The sequence below is a fragment of the Thamnophis elegans genome, chromosome 10, assembly GCF_009769535.1.
Source record: "Thamnophis elegans isolate rThaEle1 chromosome 10, rThaEle1.pri, whole genome shotgun sequence".
NCBI classification, from domain to species: domain Eukaryota; kingdom Metazoa; phylum Chordata; class Lepidosauria; order Squamata; family Colubridae; genus Thamnophis; species Thamnophis elegans.
In genome coordinates, this window is record NC_045550.1 from 32,702,050 (window position 1) to 32,720,534 (window position 18,485).

The 18,485-nt window shown below is 39.5% G+C and overlaps 1 protein-coding gene across 3 annotated transcripts; it reads right to left on the reverse strand.

Moving 5' to 3' along the window:
- Positions 1–5,304: 5,304 nt before the first annotated feature.
- Positions 5,305–18,123, reverse strand: D2HGDH (D-2-hydroxyglutarate dehydrogenase). Of its 3 annotated transcripts, none has more exons than XM_032224999.1 (10): positions 17,986–18,123; positions 16,166–16,572; positions 15,762–15,819; positions 13,871–14,010; positions 12,441–12,634; positions 12,003–12,171; positions 10,356–10,499; positions 8,675–8,817; positions 6,466–6,631; positions 5,305–6,248 (listed from the first exon to the last, which is right to left on the reverse strand). In XM_032224999.1, the coding sequence occupies exons 2-10, from the start codon at positions 16,563–16,565 to the stop codon at positions 5,986–5,988; spliced, it is 1,677 nt and encodes a 558-aa protein (XP_032080890.1). In that variant the 5' UTR covers positions 16,566–16,572; positions 17,986–18,123; the 3' UTR covers positions 5,305–5,985. The 3 variants fall into 3 exon arrangements, with proteins under 3 accessions (XP_032080890.1, XP_032080889.1, XP_032080891.1); XM_032224998.1 differs by lacking the exon at positions 17,986–18,123 and adding an exon at positions 17,385–17,477; XM_032225000.1 differs by lacking the exons at positions 15,762–15,819; positions 17,986–18,123 and having other exon boundaries at positions 16,166–16,251.
- Positions 18,124–18,485: the final 362 nt, after the last annotated feature.

Consider the following 18,485-nt stretch of genomic DNA (forward strand, 5'->3'; position numbering starts at 1 on the left):
AGGGGAAAGAAAGATTTACTTATACTGGATACTTAGTTCTGGATATTATTCAAAAGGTCAATACCGACTTAACTGATTATGGAAATAATAGATGTGGAAAGCCTTAAGCCTTAAGCCCTAAAAGAGTATGAAATAGGTTATATCTAACGCTAAGTAGAATAATCCATTTTGGAATATGCTGAGAAATGTAGTTTAATTATTAACACTGTTTAATTCATGTTCACATTTGTGATACAGAAAAACATGATAAAAGAATTGTGGGAATTAATGAATTAATTCGAGTATATTACACGAAAAAAACTAATTTGAATATATTACAAGAATTTTGCAGTCATTTTTCAAACATTTCCTTGAAATCTCATTGCATGAACTTTAGAATCGTCTGTCAGATGATTCTATATAGTCCTCAAATATTTACATAACATCCTCAGTTTTTAAAGAAACTTGAGAAAGCTCTTATGAAACGAAACTCCAGAGTTAGTTGATGTAGATTACAACTGTGTGCATCCAAAGAAAAGAAAAAAAAAAGCCTCCTAACAATTAAGCCCAAAATTGTTGAGAGTTTTCTCCCATTTTACTACCTTTTTTGCTGTCATTGTTAAGTGAATCATGAGGTGATTAAGTCAATCTGATTTACCCAATTGACTATAGTTGTTGGAAGCCATCTGGGAACATCACACATGGTGATCACATCACCCAGAGACAGTAGAATTGTCATAAATATAGGCCATTTGACAATTCCTCAAATTCTGATCACGTAACCATGAGGATGCTGCAACACTCGTAAGCATGAAAATCAGTCATAAATCACTTTTTGAATGGTCACTAAACAAATAGTTCTAAATTGAGGACTACAAGTAGTGATGACCTAATGTTAATAGGCTTTCTCTAAAAAAAAAAAATTCTTTGTGCAAGCTTTTGTTACATTGGTGAAGGATCTTGATAGCAATTTGAAAAAAGAGCACAGTATATATGAAAACACGGGATTACGTATCATCAAGTCAATTTCAATAATCACATAGAAGAGATTCTCTCTATAACAATTTGTCCCCACCCTAGTATTCCAGGTCTTTCAAAATTGTGCCCTTCACTGATACAATTAAATCCACCCACTTTGGTTCTGCTCATCCTCTTCTCTTTCCTTCCATCTTAGCACTTAGCAATAACACTTAGACTTATATACCACTTCATAGTGCTTTGCAGCCCTCTCTAAGCGGTTTTACAGAGTCAGCATAATGCCCCCAACATCTTTCCCAGTGTTATAGATTTCTTGAGAGTTTAGTCTTTGATGTTTGGCTCTGTGTTTAAAGTATGGAATTTTGAGCCTGGTCATTTGCGTCTTGAGTAAGAATTCTGGATTTATTTATTTTGTCAAATATGTACGAGATAAAGGTATAAGTATAAACATGGATATGAGCACATGAAATGAATACAAATAAATGGGGACAGTAGGACAGGGGTGGTGGGCACACTGGTGCACTTATGCATGCCCTCTTACAGCTCTTAGGAATGGGGTGAGGTCCACAGTAGACAGTTTAAGATTAAAGTTATGGGGGTTTGAGGAAGTAACAATGGAGTCAGGTAGAGCATTCCAGGCATTGACCACTCTGTTGCTGAAGTCGTATTTTTTGCAATCGAGTTTGGAATGGTTTACCTTGAGTTTGTATCTATTGTTTGCCCGTGTATTATTGCGGTTGAAGCTGAAGTAGTCGTTGACAGGTGGACGTTGTAGCAGACAATTTTGTTTACCATTCTTAGGTCAGACTGTAGGTAGTGTAGTTCAAGGTTGTCTAAGTCCAAAGTTTCAAGCATGGTGGCATAAGGTGTTCTATTGAGAAATACCTCTGGACCCGCTCAATTGTATTAATGTCCAATATACAGTGTGGATTCCAGGCAGACAAGCTGTATTCAAGGATTGGTCTGGCAAAGATTTTGTATGCTCTAGTTAGCAGTACAGTGTTACCGGGGAAGAAGCTTTGCAAAATTAGGTTAACAACTCTTAATGCCTTTTTGGCAATGCTGTTATAGGGAGCTCTGGGGTTTAGATTATTAGAGATGAGTATTGCTAGGTCTTGACAGAGTGAGGGTCATCAATGAGGTTGTATCCACCCAGCTTGTATTTGGTGTTCTGATTTTTGTTGCCAATGTGTAAGAGAGAGCATTTGTTAGTTGAGATTTGGAGTTGCCAGTTGTTCACCATTCCGATACATAGTCAAGGTTGCTTTGTAGGGCAGTAGTAGTAGTAGTAGTAGTGTCGGTGATGTTAAATAGTTTTACATCAGCAGCAAAGAGGATGCAGCTGCTTAATATAATTGCAAAGGTCATTTATGTAAAGCAGAAACGGTGTGGGTCCTAATACGCTGCCTTGGGGGACATCACTGTTAATTGGTGCAGGGTTTGATAAGAGTGCTCCCTATTTTGACTAGTTGCCTGTTTGACAGGAACACAGCTATCCACTTGTGCAGGGATCCTGAAATGCCATAAGAGCTTACTTTTAACAGAAATTTGTTGTGTACCACTGAATCAAAGGCTTTGCAGAAGTCTATGTAAATTGCATCTATTGCTTTACCCAAGGTTTGCTTTACCAGGGTCAAGTTGTAAGGTCCACATATTTCTGCAGTATAGGAGTTGTAGGTTATAGGACAATTTTTTTTCCTGAAACCAAACTTGTTGAGCAGATTGTTTGGCTCCAAGTAAGTGATAGATTGGTTTTTGATTCCATGACTTTATAGGTGACACAACACACTGAGATTGGTCTATAATTTTCAACTAGGCTGGGATCTCCCTTTTTGAAGATAGGAACGACTGTGGCTAATTACCATAGGTCGGGCAAGGAGCTGGTTCTGAAAAATACTTCATAGATAGTGCTTAGAGGTTCGGCTATGGCAGTGGAAAGCTTTTTTAGGAAGTAGGCACATAATCCATTTATATCTTTTGCCGGCTATCCATGGCATTATCAGAAGTACTCTCCAACATCATGCAGCACCATGCCTTCCCTCTGGAAACCTTGTCCCCCCCCTCCCAGAGTGAGGTTGGCCCCAACTCTCCTGATCTTCCATCTTCTTTAAGGGCCTAAAGACCTGGCTCTGCCAGTTGGCTTGGGACTCCAATGGGGAGGGGCATTGCAATGGAGGTAGTTGTCTAATTAACAACAGATCCCACTTTACCCTCATCCTATTCCTGCCTTTCCCATCTTTTAATTGGGCTGTTATACTTGGCTCTGTGTAGTATTTTATTTGTGCTTTTGTTTTTGTATATTTTTATTTTTTTATGATTGTAAGCTGCCCTATTACCCTGAGGGTAAGATGGGTGACCAATACATTTTATAAATTTAAAAATAATAATAAACCTTAAATTTCAAAAGCATTAATGCTCTTCCTATCCTGCTTCTTCAACTTTGGTTTCCATAGAATGATATAAAACCGTTCCGGTTTTGTGGATCATCATCAGTGGCAGCAAAGGCAGGAAAGAGAGAAAATGGTTGCATGCACTCATTACTTGTGAAAATTGAGCTTTTTGTGCCACAGGCAACATACCAAAGTTTGGTGACCCCTACCATAGGGAATGCATTGCTTGCACTATCTCATCATGGCATCTTTTCCAAGCTTTAATATTAACTTTCAGTCCCATTTTTTCACTGTGCTCATTAACCTTTTTCACGGGAACTTGTATTCTTTGCATGTTTAGTGATCAGAGTAATGTTAATGACCAAGAAATTCCAGTTAGCCTATGCTTAAGATCAGGAATGATTTAAATTGTTTAAAGTTAGCTTAGCAAGAAGAAGCTAAGATCAATGTAGAGATGTTATTAATTTCTTTATTTTTTTCTCAATAGATTTTAGACTGTGTTTGTTAAAAATCTATACCGTGTATGGGTTCTGGGAAGTCGGGGAGGGGAGGAGGAGGGGGGTCGAGATATACATTAGGCTAGACACGATGTGTTAGATCTCAATGCAATGTGACTTCACATGTATACTGTTTTTCTCTAATTTTTCTTTAAAAATAGGATAAGCCAAATACATTAACATATAGTGGAAATACACCGAGGGGAGGAGGAGTAGGAAAGAAGAAAGATGGGTAGAGAGGGATGGGAGAGAGGGTGGGGGGAAAGGCGAAAGGGAAGGCGGGGAGCGGATCTGGAGAGAGGAGTGGTAGAGGGCGAGGGGAAGTAGGGTAGAGGGGGATGATGGAGGGAAGATAGAAAGTTGGAGGGTGGTGGAAGAAAGAGGTGTATGGAGAATGGAAGAGGTATATTGGGCTTTTATTTTCTGGGGCATTGTCGACAAGAGGAATTGATGCAATTACTGTTTAATACTGTATGGTGTATATATGTGAGTATATGAAAATGAAAATAAAATATACTAAAAGGGAAAAAAAAGAGTAATGTTATTAACATTGGAAATTAATGAAAAGTCTTCCTCCAATTTAAAAAAAAATTAACTTCTTCCAATCAATTTCCCTTATATATTCAGGGAGAGTCTCATTCTTTTCTCACACTTTGCCATGTTCTCTCAAGACTGTGGTTTCCTAACTTCTTTGTAGATTTTGATGAGACAAGGAGATATTCTAGATTCTTTTTTAAAGCACATTCCAATGTGACATGACTGACAGAATCAAAGGCCTTCTGAATTCAGTAATGTCTATAATCAATTTAGTGAGTTCTTCCTTTCACTTACTCAATTATCTAGTGTACATCAGCAATGTTTTGTGTTTCCCTGCCTTTTCTAAAGCCAGCTTAAACACTATTTGTTATTTCCTATTTTGTATAGAGTGACAATGTTCCTAATTTTTATTTTGTTTAATACTTTGCACAGTGTTAAGTTTTTCTGTAGATTTACCTCTTTAATCTATTCACTGTTCCTCTGTTTGGCTAGTTAAGGGGTGTCAAACTCGTGACAACACGTTGTTGTCACGTAAGGTATTACAACTTTCCCCTCCTTCGCTAAACCGGGGGTGGGCACACCTAGCCCGCGGGTTTGACACCCCTGGACTAGTTGGTTAAATATTTATTAACTGAGAATTTTCTAATTTGTCTTTTGTTGTTAGACATGTTTCTGTAGGGATTTTATCAATTTGTTTAGCTTGCCAACTTGGCAATGACTGGAGTACTTATCTAAGTTCATTTTTCCAGTACTAGATATACTTGTGAGTAGGGAATGTCTTCCAATGTATCTTTGATGTTGGCATCTCTACTGTATAGTATTTCAATATACTTTCCCCATCTTTCTTTGGTCTTCTTTGAATCAGTTACAACATGTCCATGGGTGTCTTTTGGATAATAGATAAGCATGTCATAAGAAGCATATTTCATCCTTGCAGGATTTTATTTGCTCTATTTATTTATTATTTAACACATACATTAGTTACATTAACATGTTCTATGTCTGTGTTTAATGTGTTCTACTAATCAGGCAGTGGGCTTTTCCTGTTAGCTTCTGCATGATTTAGACTCCGTATATAAAATGTTTGAAGCTTTGTGTACTGAATCAAACTATTTGAAAACAAGAAAGAAAATGTCGTATAGATGTTTGTGATATCAGGATATAAATGAACATTCATACTGGATTGTTTTACAAAGGGATAAAATTTTGTTTAATTTTTACAGCATTTATGCCATTAAAAAACCATGGGATGGATAATTTGGACCTTCTGAATGCTATTGTACTACATGACCCCTACTTCTCTATATCATATTGAGACAGGACAGAGCTGTGGTTGAACTGAAGGCCTACAGTTCTCTTATTCCGGTTTGTTTTCAAGAAACAGCCCTTGAAGACAAGAGGAGAGGATCCATAGGAAATAGTATTTCTGAAGCTGCCAATGTTTTCATTCAGAACCCAAAAAATAAAACTGTGGTAGATAATACTGGGAAATGAATCCAGTTCAATTCAGTTCAGTTCAAACTGGCTCTGGCTTCAGAGTTTATTTACAAAAAGACTTGCTACGCCATACTTCAAGCAATCAATTAAAACTTCCAAAAGAATCATTATTCAGCCTTTGACGGTAATGTTTTATAAGGGTTTAAAATTCCTTTAGGATCTAACATAACCTTGAACTGCTGCATGAGAAGAATGGCCTCTTTTGGCTTACTGTAGTGGATGTAATGTTTCTTCTTGAAACCCAGGCCATGCTCGGCACTGATGCTTCCATAATATTGTGAAACCCATTCATACACATATGGCTCAATGGCATCCAGGAGAGAATGACTGTATGACTCTGCTGTGACATTCAGGTGCAGGTTTCCATCTCCTGTCAGAGCAAACCAGAAATAACAACTGGTTTCAAAAGAGAAAGTAGACAATACTTTACTTATTCCTTAACTGTGATATGAAATAATATTTTTTTTTATTAAAAGGAAACAATTTTCATACTCTTTTGCAGTTAACTGGAGATGGTGGAAATGGTAAGCCAACAACACATTGCAATTCATAATTAAGGAAGTTTTTACTAGCATAGTGGAACTCACCTAGATGTCCATAGCCAACCACATTCTTAGCAGCTGTACCCAGCCGTACTTTCATGTCAGTCACAAGATCATAGAGTTTTTCCACAGGGAGTGAAATGTCGTATTTATAAACAACTCCATCACATGTCAGGGCTTCTGTGATCCGTTCCCGTAAAGCCCATAATGCCTGTAGTTGACCAAATATATTGTTTAGAGGAAACAATACCACATTGACATTCTTAAAGAATGTATGATTTACAAAAGTTAACTGTGTCTTTGTGTTGTTCTCATTTCTGAATGCTGTATAATTTTTATTGGATTCTTCTGTTGTATCCTGCCTCAGAATTTTTTTTAAAATGAAGAACAGTTTAAAAAGACCAAATAATACGTAACATACATTACATTTATTTAGATGTGCACATTGAGCAGCAATGCTTGCATAGAAAACATCAGCACTGAAGGATTTGGGCCCAAAAGTTCTCTTGTATAAATCAGGGATAAGAGGTGCATTTTGGAATTAAAAGCATCATCTGTACACTATTCCAATATGGCTGACATGCCTTCTATAAAGAAAGGCAATTGCTTATTCACAAAATATGGGCCATTCTATATGTGGCCTGGCCCCTAAACCCTCATTTACTAAAAGGCAATCTGATAAAAAAAGCTCTCATCTCCTTTAGACCCAAAATGCATTCTGCCCACTCAAGTTATCTTTGTCTTTTTTTCTAACTCTGGGGATATTTCCAAATGAAATTTTAAATTGTCTAACACATACCGTATATACTCGAGTATAGGCCGACCCGAATATAAGCCGAGGCACCTAATTTTACCACAAAAAACTGGAAAAGTTATTGACTCGAGTATAAGCCTAGGGTGGGAAATGCAGCAGCTACCGGTAAATTTCAAAAATAAAAATAGATACCAATAATGTTTTTGAATATTTATTTCAAAGAAAAACAGTAAACTAGCGGTGTATTCAATGAAATACTTCACTCACCTGATGATGCTGATGTCCCGCTGTGATGATGATGTCCCGTGCAGCCGCGGGAGCGATGTCCCGCCTCCTATGACACACGGCACAGTGATTCCTATCATTGGATCACTGTACCAGAGGAGGTGGGACATCGCTATGTGGCTGCTTGCCATAACAAGGAGGAGGTGGACATCGTTGCAGAGCGGCAGGAGGGGGAGGAAGGGGAATCGTAAGACAGCCCTGCATTACATTAGAACGTGAGGAGGGGGGATGGTGCGGTGCGCGCTGCGCGGCAAACTGACACAGAGGGAGGGGAAACTCACAGGGGCACTGGGCCATTCACGAGTGTCACCCAGCGGCATGGCCCCGCCCCTTTTTCTCCTCCATTTCGGGCAAATTTTTCACTGACTCGATTATAAGCCGAGGCGGCTTTTTTCAGCCCAAAAAGTGGGCTGAAAAACTAGGCTTATACTCGAGTATATACAGTATATGGGACTGACAAGGGGTTTAGAAGCATTCTTGTATAAAACATTAGACTAGAAGCAAAGATGGGACGACATTTTAAACCTAGAAACTGCACTCTGATCTTCTGTCTTCCCTGAGGGTTTAGGGGATGATGGTAATGATACGGAGTCCTTAAAATGCAAAATATGTAAATTTTAGACTCACTCATTCTGGGGGGTTCTGAGGATTGTAGATGGGTACTGGTGATCACTCAAGACCCACATATTGAGGGTAAGTTCTGCAGCAGAGTAGTCACATTCCTAGGTCCTATAAGATGATTCTCTTTCAGCGATGGGACCCAAATGTCTATGGAGATGCTCAATCATTCGGGTCATGGTTGCCCCAAAGGTGTTTTTTCAAGAGGCAACTGGATGTTCTGGTTTTTCTTTTAAGACATTTTGCTTCTCATTCAAAAAGCTTCTTCAGAGGTGAAGAAACTTCTTGGATGAGAAGTGGGACGTCTTCAAAGAAAAAAACAGAAAATCCAGTTGTCTCTTGAAAAAGCACCTTTGGGATGGGACCCAAAATGCATCTACTCTTCCTGATTTTATTGGACATTTGGAAATAACATTCAGATAACTGTAAGATAATCTAGACAGTTCTCTAAGACTCTAACTCCAACTGACTTACAATGTATTGTTTGATGGCCAATAGCTGCCTATTGAAACATGTTTCAAATTTAAATCATGTTTCAAATTTAAATCATGTTTGAATCCAAACCAAACCTGTTGGTAAGAAAGAAAGAAAAATTACCTTTATCTTTTTTCCTTCTGAGGCCAGAGTTCCATCTACCACCAAATCTGAGCCCATTACATGTTCCAGGAAATGGCTGAGTTTTTCCTCATCGTGAGTAGAATTGGAGCCTGAAGTCTCAATTAACACATAAAAAGGACTTTCTAGGTTTACAAAAAGCAGAATTAAAGAGTCATGCAGTTTCAGACATCTACATCTACTGAAGTTATGAGATTTTGCATGTAAAAATTAAGTCAAATTTTCTAGGATTATGAAAATTGAATAATATAGAGTTGGGACACACATACACACAGATACCCACACCCACACCCAAAGTCCTGTTATAGTGATGGAATGTTCCTGGGAGGGATGAGCAAAGAATGTCAGGAATATATGCTAATAATACATATTCCCAGCAGGGACACCCAAGTGTGCAAGTAATCCCAACTGCCCAGCTAAAGTCAAAGAGTACAGTGGAAAAATAGGACTAAAATTAAATATAAGGAAGACTAAATTAATGACAGTAGATACAACAACCAGCCCTAGAATTAACAATAAAGATACTGAAGTATGAGTAGTTCTGCCTTTTAGGATCAACCATCTCCATAAAGGAACTAGCAGTCAAGAAATACACCCCACACAAGCACTTGGTAGAGCAGCCATGAAAACTTTGGAGAAGATATTTAAATACCATGATGTGGGCTAGGGAATTCTGGGAATTGAAGTCCATATATCTTAAAATTGCCAAGATTGGGAAATACTAGTCTATACTACAAAGATTAGAATCATGCTAGCCATGGTATTTATTCCCAATGACATTTTAAGGAAGCAAAAGTTGGACTTAAAAAAAAAATCAGGATAGGAAGATATTGATGTTTTTGAACTTTGGTGTGGATGAAGACACTTGAGGATATTGTGCATAGCCTAGAAAACAACAAATGGATCATCAAATAAATCAACCCAAAGATCTTACTCAAGGCATAAACAATCAAGCTCAAATTATCCTACTTTCAACACATTGTTTTGAGAATGGAACTTCTTTCTCTTCATAAAGATCATCCTCTTTATTCACTACATGTTTTGCCAAATTATCTTCTGTAATTCTATAACACCAATGACCCTTATATTTTAGCCAACATCATGAACAATGATTAATACAATCCTTATGGAGTGAATCAGGATTTTGAGAATTTCTGGCCTCAATTAGCAGAATGAAGAAGAAAGTCCAGAACAATGGCAAATCACATTTCGAAAGCATGTGAAATAATGTATAGTATCTATAGAGAGATGCTTTTAATAAATGAATTTGTCCAAAATCAAGTTTTACTTAACTGTATTCCCAGAGATGATAAACTCCCTCCTAATTCTCTTAACTGTTCTACACTAACTTAAACTATAAATTACAGAAAATAGCAGAGAAATAGCTTTCCCCTCAAACCATGATATTGAAGTTTTGTTAAAATCATAGGTTTAATAAGGATTTTTTTTTAAAAAAACCAATAAATATTCTCATGCACAGATCACAATACCTACATCATCATGTAACTATGAGCAAAATATATTGAAGACCTAAATTAATTTAGATAACAGGGCAGCAAATTACGTACAAATGTATCTAGTACATTTAAAGCCAGTCATCAGATTATTTAAGCAAAAGTACATAGAACTAGTAATGGGAATCCATTTGTGGAGCAGCTGGTACCTGTTACTGGATTGCTCAGTTTCAGATGCCTCTCTACCAACTTCATGCATCCATTGTCCATGAACTCATAAGCAGACAGAATTTCTCCCAGCATATCCTTGCACATTATGAAGGTTCTCAGGACCTGAGAGAAACTTGGGCAAGCTTTAAGGTGGAAGCAAAAAAATCACAGAAAATAAGTAAGAAGGCACACAAACAAAATTTAAAAAATGGTAGGGAAAGCACTGGAACTTTTCATATCTATTCTTTCTTTTGCTTTAAATATGTAATTGCTACCTTCATTCATTCTACCATCACTCCAAGATTAACAAAAGAGAATGAAACTGACAGTCATTTTTATAAAACTAAAGTAGATAATAGAAATTTAATTGTTCTCATTTAGTGTGTGCACGAAAGGCAGAAATTAGTCCATTCCCCTAGCTTTCATGAATGAAGATGAATTATATGTTTCCCAGGATAATGTTGCAGGATCCAATCTGAGTCGGTCACCAGAGGTTTTGTTTCCTGAGCTTTTGGACTTCTGTTGGAGCTTACCCTCAGGGAACATAGAGAAGTTCCTTAAGAATGGGCTCTAGCACAAGCCTGAAAGACAAAACCTCTGGTCCCGGTGGCTGAGGAGAAAATGAATTCTGACATTTGCTTTATTTAGTCCAAGTGTTTTGTAAGGGTTTCAGAGGGAATATGACTCTTTGCTGAGATGTGTGCTATTCCAAAAAAAGTACTAAAGTCATCTTCAAAAGTATCCCAGACAACAGCTGTACAGGTGTGGGAAAAGACACACTATGAAACAGCAGAGCAAAATCTTCTCTCTTCCCAACATCATCATGCATTGCCCGCATCCTGCGACCTTTCAACAGCTATTCCAGCTGATTTAAGTTTTGCAACCAGGAATAGCTTGGAGATATTGTAGGTATTGGGCAACGGCCTGATTTTAAAGAACCAGACTTACCCATTACCCAAATCAGAAGACCCAGAAGACAGTAGTCAGGCCCTAAAGGGCACCAAAACTAATAGGACCAATAGATCCCAGGTTGAACTCATCCCTTAGAAGCCATTCGACTGCACCACCAACAGATCAGTGGGCATAATACATTATGTTGTATACATGGCAAAAACTATGTCAAAATAAGGAGGAAAATGTTACTTCAAAATCAGCACAGCTAAGAACAACTTAAAGCTGCCCCAGATATGGAATAGAGGTGTAGTGAAGAGAACTCATAAAGGCAGAGGAGAAAAAGGAGATAGCCAGATGTGATTTTGTTGTAGTTAGGTATGAGTGAGGAATTCGTTTGTTTCATTTTACATGAGAGCTGTGATTTGCCACTGACAACAGTTTTGAGGTGGCATCTACAAATTAGACAAGATTCATGATAATTATATTTCATATCCAGCTATTATTTCAGGATGCCCTGATTTCTCACATCTGCCTGTGGCTTCCATGCCAATAGTAAAAAAGAGTTTGGTAGTGGCATAAATTATTTTCTCCATTTTCATTACTAACACTGGTGATCACAACAAATGGTTACAAAACCTAAATATAAGAAAGTAGCCTTGATAAACTAACTGCTACCTCAAATGCACTCTTCCTGCACAACACCTGGAAGTACAAAAAACGCACTAAAAACAAGAGATAGGAATGACTCGCACCAAGAAATGCCAGATTCACAGCATTTGATTTCCGTGGACAAAGGATGGACACCGCAGTGACCATCCCCAAAGTCCCCTCTGAGCCAATGAAAAGCTGCTTCAAGTCATAGCCAGTATTGTCTTTCCGCAGAGATGCCAAACAGTTAAGGATGGAGCCATCAGCCAGCACCTGAAAGAGAACAACATTTGGTCCATCATTAATGAATCAGCTTTATTTCAAATAAATCAATACAATGTTCTTATTTTAAATTTTGTTTATGATGGTTACACAGGCTTAACTGGAGAAACAGTAGTTTCTAAGTTACATTTTTGTAAAAAAAAAAAAAAGGAACAAATGGTAGTAGTATCTTTGAAATAGAATAAAAGGAATGGTAGAGAATATTAATTTTAAATATTTTTTTAAAAAAACAGAAAGTGCTTTTCTGAATTTCAACTTACCACTTCCAATCCAAGAACTGTCCCTCGAAGGGACCCATACCTTAGGAGGCGCAAGCCCCCTGCATTTGTAGCTATATTTCCTCCAATATGGCAACTGCCCTTGGCTCCAAGGTCAAGAGGCATGACAAAGCCCTTTGGCTCCAAATATTGGTTGAGGTTCTCTAAAATGCAGCCTGCCTGGGAAATCAGGATTCCTGAGGCATAAGTATCAAATCATAGTAATGTCAGATAAATATCTTTCTAATGGAACAGCTTTCTCTCAATTCAGGCATAAAACAAGCTGGTTGGATTCGTGGGATACAATTAGCAATCAAAGATCTAGCAACGGCATCTTCACGACTGGCTAAACTCAATTAATTTAACTTGGCCCATTTGTTTTCATTTAGCATGCTGCCTAACCCAGGCTCTAGTGATTTTATGGCTCAATATAGCAGTATAACAAGAAAAGGAATTAAATTTAAAGGTGTGGTTTGAACTCAGTTGGATAACCTTGAGTAGGTCTTCTAACTCTTCAACTAACCTTCCTTGCAGTAGTCAGGCGACTTACCGTGTTTCCCCAAAAATATGACTTGTCCTGAAACTGTCCTGCCACATTTTTCTGGTGGACAAAAATATAAGCACTCCCCTGCATATAAGCCCCCTGGACAACCTCCCACCTCCGGCCAGGCAGAGCGCCGCTCACCAACCTAGCAGTATCCCAAAGGTGCCAAGCTGTGGGAACCGGGGGGGGTGGGTGCAAAGGTGATCACGTTGCTTGGCACCTTTGGGATACCCTAGGTTGGTGAGCGGTGCTGTGCCCAGCTGAAGAGGGGGGTTACCGGGCGGCTGCTCTCTTGCAAGCGGGCTCCTAAAGAGCCGCGCAAGCCTCAGGGGCGAACGGCTGTGTTGTGCTGTCGCAGCAGCACAGCATAGCAGCCATGAAGCAACCACGGTCATGAGCAGCCACCCGGCAAACCCCCTTTCCAGCCGGGCACAGTGCCATTCACTGACCTAGGGGTATTGCCAAGCCGCATGAGCACCAGTTTGCCACCACCCGGCTCTTGTGGCTTAGCGCCTTCAAAATGCCAGTGAATGGCGCTCTGCATGGCTGGAGAGGAGGGTTGAGTGAGTGGCTGTTCTGCTCCCGCTCGCGCGCCTCCCAGCCTCACAATGCCCTGGCCCAGCTCTGTCTTATTTTCAGGGAAACACGTTATATATGCAAGATCCTTTCTTAAACCACAGAACACTTTGAAATCTTCAAAGATATGACTGAGGACAAAAGTGTTTAAAAGCATTTCTCTATCCGGTATTTGGATCCCCCCCCTCTCGTGGGGGGAGAGAATACTTTTATTATGCTTTATAAGTCTGGGAACCATCTTCCCTGAAAAGACAATTCTGTTAAGCCACCAGACTTGCCCCACCTCCCCGCCCAAGCCTTGACAAGAATTTACCAGAAATATGGTCAAAACTGATGATCTGGTTCATAAGTCCTGTAGAAAGAATGATCTCATCAAAGACAGGAACACTGCCACCAACAAGACCAGTATTGCCTCCCTGAGGATTCACAGCCAAGTTCTTCTCATTGCAGTACCTGAAAAGAAATTTTTTAAAAATTGTTTTAGAAGTTAAAAATGCTGCATCCATGACACTATTACCATACTTTTTGGAATATAATACGCACTCCACCACCACCACCACCCCAAAGAGGGTGGAAATGTTGGTGCATCTTATACCCCGAATACGGCCATTTTTGGCCTCCTCAACCCTGCCCCACGCATCCCATTTTTCGCAAAATCTAGAGGGTTTGGGAGGCCTGCAGAGTGCTCCTAGGGGCCGGGGAGGGCAAAAACGATTTCTTCTTCTTCTTTTCCTCTCTGAAATTATGGTGCGTCTTATACTATAGTCTGAAAAATACAATACTTTAGGTCTCCCCAATCAAGTCAGAGTAAACTTTCTGGCTTCTAGTCAGAAAGTAGGTATGATTCCTATATTAACACATGGGAATGGCTAGCAGTGGGAGTTCATCCAAAATTCAGGAAATGAATTTTTCACCTTACAACCATTTGTTGAAAGGACCATTCAAAGTCATAACAGCACTGAAAAAAAGCAATTGACCACAAATTCTTGTACTTAAGATCATCAAGTCATCCCCATGGTCATGTCATCAAAATTCAGGCATTTGACAACCAGCATGTATTTACAATGGTTGCAATGTCCTGGGATCATGTGATTTGCCATTTGGGACCTTCCCACCCTTTTGAGAAGCAAGATTAAGGGAAGAAGCCAGATTTGCTTCATAACCATGTGATTCAGTTAACTACTAGTGATTAACAATTATATCAAAAAGGTTGCAAAATCAAGTGTGACTACTTAACAACCACCCTGCTTACTAACAAAAATTCTGGCCCCAATCGTATTGTATGTTGAGAACTACCTGTATTGCCAGCATTCATGCACATTTGTAGTAATGACTGTCAGCATTTGGTAGCTATTTAATTGATACTGCTTCTTCAAATGCTTGCATACATGGATGTATAAATATGTCCTAGGAGAATCTGCATCTGTTTTCTAGGAAAGTTGACATGCATAATTCCCTTTGACTGTAGATGGTTCTATACACTATAGATGTATAGAGGCTTCCTGACCAAAGGCTGATAGTGCTTCCAGTGAAAAGATATCATTATATTTCTACTTTTCGTGGAAAGGCTACAGTAGTAAGAAAAAGATAGAAGTGTTGGGAAATTTTTGAAAGATTATAGTCAACAATATTTGAATCTTCTATAAAAATCGTTTGTCTGTGGGAGGGGATTAAACAAATGCATGCTGAGTCTGGAAGTAACCTACAAAAATCCATCTGTCTGGAAGCACAATTTTGACAGCATTTTTAAAAATCTGTTTTAAAGTTAATGTCTTCTTAAAAACACAAGGCTGATATGGAGTATACTCTGGTGATTCTTAGTGTTGTCTCAGTTTCTCTTTTTAGACAAAGATTGAGTCAACTGAAAAGTATAGAGAATTGTTCTGTGTTCCCACATAAAAATTACTTGTTCATCTTAATTGATGAACCACCCTATTGACTATGAGAAGATCTAAATACGAGAGAGGGGGGGGAGGGAGGGAGGAGGAGAGAAGGGGAAGAGAGAGAGAGATGGAAAGAAGACTCTTCTTTAAAACTACAATCCTAACTCCTGAACTACTCTTCAAAAATGTAACAGGATGTGGCTGTTTTACTTCATTCTGTACTCTGTTCTTCATATGTCTGTGGACAATACAGAAATAAGGCACGTTCTTCTGAATAACAATTTCTAACACTGTGCACTATGTTCAAAGAAACATGTTTACTTGAGAATCTGAGATACTTCCATTGTTGTCCGTGGCTTTAGCAGTACTGTACTGCAGCCTGCAATGGAAATAAGATGAGAGAATTCTATTACAAGTATGACTGGTCCAATTACCCAACCCTGCATGCATTGGGGTTAGATGGGGGAGGAAATTAACCCACCCAACCTCCCATTTTCCCATCATTTATTTCTTAGCTGCAAACAACAACAACCCAGAATAAAGATAAGCTTCCCAATGCAATTTAGTTGGTATTACAGTATGGATACTCCTATGTAGTACAATTCTCCCTCTTCAATGCCAGATTTATCCTTAAATAATGCTTTGACCTGTCCTATGCTGTTTGTAGAACTGCTTTATCAGGATGGCAACTCTAGAAATGTAACAAAACATTTAAAATGATTTACCTCTCACAGACTTTAGCCAGTCCACATTGAAAAGTTTGAGTTCCTCTGCATCAGTAATGACTCTCCCAGGCAAAAGGTGCTCAAAGAAAGTTAAATCAGAATCAGAAATATGGGCAAAGGGCAGCCTCTCTACCCCATACCGTTCACACGTGAGCATTACTTCCTGGAGATGAAGCTGGCTGGTGTGCAGATTTCTCTTCGCTATGTTGCTGATGCTCCACTGGAGAGAAGGTAAGAGCAGAAGTGTCTTCAATGGTTGTGTGGCTTTCTTCTCGATTCTGGATAGAGTGGCAGTCCTATTCCATATGCTCCTAGTTTTTCTCTGGCATCTGGTAACCAACCTGGGCACAGTCCCCATGTATTGAAATAGGCATGGCCAGACAAGGCTGGAAATAGCCATAACCAACCTGAAACACAAACAATAACTGGATGGAATCCCTCTTTCCCAAAAAAAACCTCCCATTACATTTTCCCTTTTTTAAAAAAAATGAAGACCATTTAAAATGTTTAGAAAGTCATAGTCATGGATAGGATCACATGACAGCAATTTGCTAAGCTAATCTAGGTTGGATCAGGGACTAAAAATCAATCACAACTGACGTCACCAGCCTTGTTTATTTCTACACTGCTATGTAGGAGAAAATAATTTTCAATAAAGTATAATTACATTAACAAGCTGTGAATAATTGCTTGTGCTCCCAGGCATTAATGGCCCTCATCCAAAATACAGTTCAGAATTTGAAATTAGGTTTTTACTATACAAGAAATAAATATGAAAACTTGTTTTTCAAAGCACGTACAAAGTGCAACATATCCTCAGAAATGGGCAAGGAAGCTGGGCTTTTTGGGTGGCCTCCCTGATTCAATCAGGGGATGAAAGGGCGCGCGGGGGGGGGGGGCACACTCAGTGGGGATGAATCGGGAGATGACAGGAGCTTTACTCCTGAACCGGATCTCCTCTCTCAGAATTCGGGGATTCCCTCATTCCGGCCTCAGCCTTACACCCGAGATATGGCATCCATTATTTCAGAGGCCATTGAACGGGGCATTGCAGTGGGACTCCAACATAAATCTTCTTCCCATTCTACTCCACACAGGCATTCTTTCTGCTTCCAGGCAGACCATAGAAGAGACTAAATCAGAGAAGCCTTGTAAGTCCCACTTTGCCCATCTTCAAATTATTTCATCCCTTTATTTAACACCGGAGTTAAATGAATACCCGTTTAACAGTGTTTCCCAATCTTGACAATTTCCAAACATAATATATTAATTCCGGGTGCTTTAGAGCAGTGGTCTCCAACCTTGGCCACTTTAAGACCTGTGGACTTCAATTCCCAGAGACTCTGGGAGTTGAAGTCCACAAGTCTTAAAGTGGCCAAGGCTGGAGACCACTGGTTTAGAGCGCTTCACTTCGCAGTTCTGTGGCTGAGAATTCTGCTAGCTGAAGTCCATCAAACGAACTTTGATATTTGGCTTGAACATCTTCCAGCTTTTCTTCCTGCTAATTGGAAAATATCGAAACTTGCACGCTATTTTGTGACCTCGAATTGGCTTGCAATCGGATTTATTATTCTTTTCACGACTGCGAGGGCTTCAATAGGAAAAGGGGACAAAACGAGGGGGACAAGGCAGAGCTCGATGCGTGTTTTTTTTCGTGGGAAAATCCTATCAGGCGTTTAGGGCGGGAGGAGCCCGGGAATCGCAGGACCTGGAGGAGAATTCTGATCGAGGGCGGTAGGGAAGGGAAAGGAAGGGAAGAGTGTCGTCAGGCGGAAGCTTCTTCTGTGCGCCTCGCAAACAGCAGCCATCGCCCTACTCACTTTTGCACCAGATCAGGGCCGACTTTTCCCTCTCGGGCAGATCTAGGCGGTGCCTTGTTCGCTCCACCCCGTCTTTGCGGGAAAAGAAGCGACGCGCCACGTGGGCTCGTTTAAAGGCTGGTCGCCTAAGGTCGATCGAATCGATCAGGTGCTGGTGTCAGTGGCGTCCCTGCTTCCCGATTTCCCCCTCGCACCGCTGCATCGGCACTTTTCAAGTGCACCACCCACTCCGCCGATTCAGAACAGAAGCTTCTCAATCTATCCGGTCGTAGCTGTCGAAGAGGATGATTCCTTTTTTGTGTGTTTTTGTTTAATTAAAACAATACAACTTTTCATAAAAAAAGAGGCACCAGAAACACAATCGCTTGCCGTTTTAAAGTTTAACGAATATATTAAAGATTTTTTTTAAAACATTGGGGGAGAGGAGTTAATATGGTAATGTTAATATTCTGGTTAAAGCTTGTATTAAAATAGCGGGTGCTTCGGGAGAGTCTGAAAGT